General features: G+C 44.2%; 1 protein-coding gene across 2 annotated transcripts in view; it reads left to right on the forward strand.

Moving 5' to 3' along the window:
• LOC308322989 (serine/threonine-protein phosphatase 2A 55 kDa regulatory subunit B gamma isoform) overlaps positions 1–7500 on the forward strand; it is a 34305-nt gene that overhangs the window by 21483 nt on the left and 5322 nt on the right. For both annotated transcript variants that reach the window (XM_080774547.1, XM_080774548.1), the window contains 4 exons: positions 967–1079; positions 1437–1614; positions 4445–4609; positions 5352–5521. In XM_080774547.1, the coding sequence (XP_080630673.1) occupies positions 967–1079; positions 1437–1614; positions 4445–4609; positions 5352–5521 (626 nt within the window). The remainder of the gene's footprint in view (positions 1–966; positions 1080–1436; positions 1615–4444; positions 4610–5351; positions 5522–7500) is intronic.

Here is a 7500-nt window from a genome sequence, read left to right on the forward strand (position 1 = left end):
TTGGGATTCTTGTTATGCCTGCCCTATTTTAGGCTTGTCTTTTGTTCTTTATAAATTGGGCCTCCTGATATTGTAGCTGCTTTTTGTGGCTATTTAGATTCAGATCAGAGGCAACTAATAATGCTGGCGTAATTTAATATTTGGGAGGTATTATTTAGCTTGATTGTTAAAACTATAACTTGTATAGTTGTACAGAAGAAGACATCCATTTTGGTTGATTATTACATAATGCACTGTATTGTTACATTTTCATAACTTACAAATAGTCAGCTTTAGTGCATTTATTATAAAACGTTTGCAGGAGTGAACGGTGTGAACCCCTGTAATCAATGCACATTTTAAGTTTAAGGCTCCACAGACAAATCTTAAACTACAGATGGTCTTTGAGCACACCAGTATTGATTTATATAAGTACAGCATAATTTATGATTGAGGCCAAGAAAAATGTACGACCATGCATCAGCAGTCAGCAGCAAATTCCACTACTGAAATGACTGCTGTTAAATTATTCAACACCAGGCTGTAAACAGATATCGTTTATTTCTAATAATCCTGCAGTATACTATTATGGTTGACTTTTAGCATACTGAGCTTATTGAGGCAATAGTGGATAACCCTTTTGGGTCACCTACTAATATCTACTAAATTGATGTAGATGCTTTTCTTGGACACAGAAGACCATGTTTTCCTTTTTATCTGACGACATGTATTTAATATGAATGGTTCCAATCAAAGCGCTTTGGAGACAAAACATACTCATCCATTCATAGACTTGTTGGTACAAGGCATCAGTCGCCAGTCGGACATTATGATTAGCAAGTGCTTATAAAGTACATCATTATTTTCTACACTCGACGTTACTGTATAGGGCCGCAGTTGCAGATTAAATGAGATATGGCTGTATTTGTATTCCGTACAATGTCAGCGTAACATCCTTTATGTGACCGGGTGACTGTTGTGTCTCAGATAAGACCATCAAGCTGTGGAAGGTGAGTGAGAGAGACAAGAGGCCAGAAGGATACAACCTGAAGGATGAGGAGGGTCGCATCAAGGACATCAGCACTGTCACCTCCCTACAGGTCTGTCTGTCTGTCTGCCTGCCTGCCTGTCTGCCTGCCTGCCTGCCTGTCTGTCTGTCTGCCTGTCTGTCTGTCTGTCTGTCTGTCTGTCTGTCTGTCTGTCTGTCTGTCTGTCTGTCTGTCTGTCTGTAGGATCATCACACACCCACAGTAAGTTACACAGCAGAAGTAGGTCAGTGGGTACAGATGTATGTGTGTGCATGTGCATAACTGGGTCACTGGCACATAGGCGTGTGTGTGTGTGTGTGTGTGTGTGTGTGTGTGTGTGTGTGTGTGTGTGTGTGTGTGTGTGTGCAACTTTCTTTCATATCTTACTTACACTTTACGGTGCCCCTCTCCCTGCATCTCCTCTCCAAGGTGCCAGTGTTGATGCCGATGGACCTGATGGTGGAGGTGAGCCCACGGCGGGTGTTTGCCAACGCCCACACCTACCACGTCAACTCCATCTCTGTCAACTCTGACTGTGAGACCTACATGTCAGCAGATGACCTGAGGATCAACCTCTGGCACCTGGGCATTACTGATCGCAGCTTCAGTATCCTTTGTGTTCTTGAACCCCATTAGCCTTGCGTAGCCAGACAATATCACTGCGTGGCTATTCGTCTCGTCCTTCTCAGTGTTCCATTATTTTCCAAGAGGCGGTTACAAAAAGATTCAAACGGACTATTGGTTAGACCTACAACCAATCAGAGCAGCGCAGATTTGGCAGATTCGTCTTGCTACGCCAGGCTAGAACCCCATATCATATCATCCTTAATCTGGGGCCAACTTTCAGTGAAAATCGTGTAGTGCGTCTTGAAAACAGGAGCCTATACCCTATACCCTGGAGGGTATAGGGTAAATTATAGGGCAAATTGTAAATCAAATTATTTATGCTTTGTCATACATACTTTACAACCATTTCGACAACTGTCGCTCAGCAATAATTATATTATGTTTAATATATCATATTATGAAAATGAGAACAATTCCTTCACACTGCATTTATCGCTTGTTGACTAGGGTTCATGGCATGCCATTTACTCTGATCTTGTCAGTCTAGGTAAAAGCGTGTGCTAAATGCCTAAATTGTAATTGTGACAATGAGGGATGTGGGGGGTGATGGAGATTCATACATAATACATACACTGCAAACTATGATGGACCCATTGTTTGCATAAATGCATGTGCACAAATATTATCGATGCAACATCATACAGTATGCAGATGTACTGTATACAATTATAAACACCAGGAACACTAATATCCGGTATCCACACGCAAATCCATGCTGATGCACGCACACACGCGCACACACGCGCGCACACACACACACACACACACACACACACACACACACACACACACACACACACACACACACACACACACACACACACACACACACACACAATTGGAAAAATTACAAATAAGCTTCAACATTCATAGTTGAGATATTAACAGGTATAATGTATCCCTCTAAAGCTCATGCAATTTGCAGACCTTTTTTTTAGTGCATACCGTCAATCATAAAGCCAGTGGTAAAGAATAAATCTCAAGAGGAAACCAGTTTTCCATTAACTTCTGGGTTGTCTTCCTGCCTATAGACACAGACCTCTGTCCTCTGTTATTAGAAAGTAGTGATCAAATGGGATTTGTATATTCATACATCAACCAATTTGAATTGGTTGCTTTTGTAACAATGTGACAACATAGATAGACCATGACATGCGGCATGAGTTCAAGTCTGTTGCTCTCCCCTTGTCTCCCATATATGGGGACTCACATTAGATGATTGACACAGGGGTGAAAAATGGGTTACAAAATCGTGGGATAAAAAATATATTTAAAAAAGACCATGACATGCGTCATGTGTACTCTGTCGTACAATGGTATCGCTCGCTCCAAGATCACCAAGAAGTTATTGTGCCGCGTTGAGCTTTTTACCCCTTGATTGATTGGTTCCTGTGTTGTCACCACTGCTGTTGTATCCTACTGACTCAGCTGCCAGTGAGGAGCCCCCAGCGGGAGCCGGGAGGACGTAGATTTAGAGCCTCCGTCCTAGTCCTCCTGCCCAACACTCCCTGCTGACAGGTAGCGCCCGGCCCGTAGGAATGCATTTCAGCCACAGTGATATCATCATCCCCCGCCCGGCTTCCCTCCCCCAAACACGGGCCAATTGTGTAAATGTGTAAATGCTCAACAAAGCCGGAAGCTCAACACTGGAATCGAACCCACAACCTCTGCGTTGGTGGGTAGTTTCATAGTCAGTTATTTTTTGTTCTGTTCAGACTTCAGACTTGATAAAAAAAACAATGTGATCCCAATGTGAATAGGCCAAAAGTCACATTTAGGCTGCTAGTCTGAACATCATGTAAATGAAACCTTTTGTGCCAGTGTTGACTTGTACACAGACATGCACAAAGACACATATTGATGGGGGAGGGGAGTAGTATTCCCAAGGAGTAAAATTGTAGCATAATGAATAATTCACAGGCTGCCATAAATATTTCAACCTTTTTCTGGTTGCTAATCCAGTTGAATATGACACAATATATCCACAATATAGTTCCATCTCTGGCCTACGGACGATTTATATCGTTACAATTGATCTGAATAGGGAATTGATTTCTACTGACAGCCCCCTAAAGATGCATTCGTTTTACTTTCAGCTGTAAATAATTTACATGCGATGGGTTATGTAAACATTTACATGCACTGCTCATATTTCTTTTTTAATTGAATACTTGTGCTGTTCCACCTGATTTAGTTTCTTTCACAAAACATAATTTGTAAAACAAAACAACAACAACAAAATCATGTAAATGAATGATTAATGGATGGATTAATGAATCGACAATTGGCCGTCAAAATATCAATATTTTTTGATGTATGCGTTAAAGACTACTGTACAGAAGGGTAGGAGAAAGAGGAGTGTGAAGAGCTGAGGTTCCAGGGGAGACGGACAGGCAGCGACTCTGCAACCGTTGGTACAGCTACTCTCTGAAGGGGTGGGTGTGTGTGTGTGTGTGTGTGTGTGTGTGTGTGTGTGTGGGGGGGGGGGGGGGGTGTTAGTGGTGTTATACAGTTACGGCTCCAGTGGGGGGGTAGGACCAGCAATATAGAGGGGATGCGTGTGACATCATCATCATACCCAGAAGTTATTGCGGGAACGCCTACTGAGTGGCACAAAAAACTACTTTCTGGCCTTGACAGCCCCATACATCCAAACAGAATCTGATTGCATTAAACTCACTTTGCCACTCGACTTGCCACTCCCTTTATGCATGCGCATACCCTCTAGTCTATACTGTAGCTACAGCTCGTAGGGGACGGGGGACGGTGGCTTCATTCTGTGTTTTTTCCCTGAGCGATGCAACCCCCAGACATTGTTGACATCAAACCAGCCAACATGGAGGATCTGACGGAGGTGATCACAGCAGCAGAGTTCCACCCTCACCATTGTAACCTGTTGGTGTACAGCAGCAGTAAAGGCACCCTGCGCCTCTGTGACATGCGAGAGGCAGCGCTATGTGACAGACACTCCAAACGTGAGTCCATTCCCTCTGTGACATGCGAGAGGCAGCGCTATGTGACAGACACTCCAAACGTGAGTCCATTCCCTCTGTGACATGCGAGAGGCAGCGCTATGTGACAGGCGCTCCAAACTCCAGGCTCTATTTAGTTGTATTCGTGCTGTCAGAGTTAAAGGGAAACTTCACCAATTTTGAACCGAAATCCATATTGTTCTGATGTGAGATAATTTTCATATTATTATAGTGCTGGGTCTTCTATGTACTGTATTTCTCCCACGGAATGTGTTCAGTACAGTATGTATTTTTATTTGTATTGTATTGTAACCTCGGCTACAGTACATTGGAAATGAGAGCTTGCCCTCAATTGTACTCCAGAAATAAAGGTGATGATGATATACAGTACACTCGTAACATCAGAAGCGTTGTTTCACATCATAAATGACTATAATATAGTGTGGGAAAATATCTAAATTAAATATTTAGGTATCATATAACATCTCTAAGACTTATACACTAATTTGAGCTATTTCATCCAACGGGGGAAATTCAGCTTTCAGCTTCACCCATCTGGGTGCTTCTCAAGTGGTTTGGGTTTAAATGTCTTGCTCAGGGACGCCTCGACACGTTGCCGGGGCCGGTAATCGAACCTGGGACATTTTGCCTCCCAGGTGGGCTCTCTTACCCATTCAGCATTGGCCGCCCCTTCTCCACAGCATATCATCGAACACCCCTCTCATGCTCTTTCGCTCCTCTCCAGTGTTCGAGGAGCCAGAGGACCCCAGTGCACGCTCCTTCTTCTCAGAGATCATCTCCTCCGTGTCGGACGTGAAGTTCAGCCACAGCGGACGCTACCTGCTGACCAGGGACTACCTGACCGCCAAGGTCTGGGATCTCAACATGGAGAGCAAGCCCCTGGAGACGTACCAGGTTGGATAACCCACGTGTGTGTCTGTATACTGTATATGTGTGCGTGTTTGTGTCTGTGTGTGCTCGTGCGGCCTGTCTCAGTAAATTACAAGAAATACCTGCAGTCTTGCGCTTCCATCAGTCATTTTCAGGCCATTTTTCCTCCATACATTTTTGTGTTGAAGTGTGCTGAAATACTGTACTACAACTTTTGCATGAATCTCATATTGCTGGTGTTTCTGTGGATGAGCTGTATCTCCAGTGAGCGTGTTGGACTCACCTCATTTCCTATGAGCAGGGCCAATTCTTAACACATGCTGAGCAATCCTCTGATTCGCTGACTCGTCTGGGTTTGTGCGTGTGTGAATGGTACATGAGACAGTCAGTGTTCACTGTCAGTGGGTTAGTTCAAGTTGGGCCTCTTTAAAAGGGCCATTATTTGCAGACATTGTGCTCGTGTAATGGAGAGGTGGTGTCCCAGAGTCACCATGTTGGTGGTTCCCGAAGGCTTTTAAGGATAATTGGATTGAATTCATGCCAGAAAAATACAGTCCACTAGTCCATTAGTTTAGAAACAGCTACAATATGCTATGGCAGAACATCAGAATATTTACTTTACTTACGTACTGTGTGTGTGTGTGTGTGTGTGTGTGTGTGTGTGTGTGTGTGTGTGTGTGTGTGTGTGTGTGTGTGTGTGTGTGTGTGTGTGTGTGTGTGTGTGTGTGTGTGTGTGTGTGTGTGTGTGTGTGTGTGTGTGTGTGTGTGTGTGTGTGTGTGTGTGTGTGTGTGTGTGTGTGTCTGTAGCATATTCTGTCAGTCTGCATGCGTTTGTGCAAGATAATGTGCATTTGTATTAATTGATGTGTGTATGTGTAACAGAATGTTACAGAATGTGATGTGAGATTAAGCATGTGTGTGTATGTATTGTACATTGCATGTTAGCAAGAAAGGATATATGTGTTCTGATAATCCTTCTATTGTCCTCTAAGCCGATCAAAAGAGCATTTTCTCCACACAGCTATCATTCATCTTCCAACATCAGTGTAGTGTGTCAACTCCATGCATTTACAATAAGCAATATCAGCTGCACCAGTTTAGGAAAGGTTCTTCACCAATATGCGATTAGTATTCCAACCTCTGGCATAAAGTATATGATATGGGCGTGTGCGTGCATGTGCATGCCTGTGCACATAAAATCCTGAGTGTTAATTTAACTGGAGAGTTTAAAAATGGACCCATGCTTGATGTGTGAGAGGCTAGGAGTGGGACGCTGAGTGCTATTTATAGATGCTGAGCCTCCACTCATAAAGTGAAGCTGGAGGGAGGGATACCTTACACAGCCCGACATCCAGATCTGCAATGCAGCAAGGATAGGAGGAAGTCAGGGAGGGGGGGGGGGGAGAGGGAGGGATGGGATTAGACAGTGTGACGGACGGGGGGGAATGGGAAGACGAGGAATAAACAGAAGAGGGTAGGTGGAGACTCTGGAGAGAGGATTTGGGAGCAGAGAGAGCCGGAGGCGATGGGATGGAGTCAGGCACGTAGCGTGGATTACATTTTTGACTGGGTCAATTAGCATTGCTAGCGGAGCAGAGGGGGAGGGAGGTACACGCAACTCCGGCCAATAGGTGAAACCGGTTTTGCCGACTTGGCCATTTAAAACAAAGGCGGCTTGCTGTGGTTGGCTACAACAAAAATTTGCATGCACAGAGGTGGAAAGTCTGGTGACGCGAGGTTACATTATCTTTTGTTGTTTTTCTTATTTATTTCGCCCCCGTCTTTCAGAAGCTAGACTAGGCAGGATCTCAATTGACTGGGCCTGTGCCCGAGTGTCCCAATGGATGCTACAGTACGCTTCTGGATGGAGTTAGGAACGGGGGATAGAATGGTGTGGAGAGAGAGACGCCACACTATTTTAGCTAAGTTTATGATTGTATTTCTCTTGGGCATGAAAAGGCTTAAATCAAATTAGCGGATTGAGCTCCGCTGGGAGGGGGAAA

Source organism: Protomyctophum bolini (genome assembly GCF_963924005.1).
Source record: "Protomyctophum bolini genome assembly, chromosome: 10".
NCBI lineage: Eukaryota > Metazoa > Chordata > Actinopteri > Myctophiformes > Myctophidae > Protomyctophum > Protomyctophum bolini.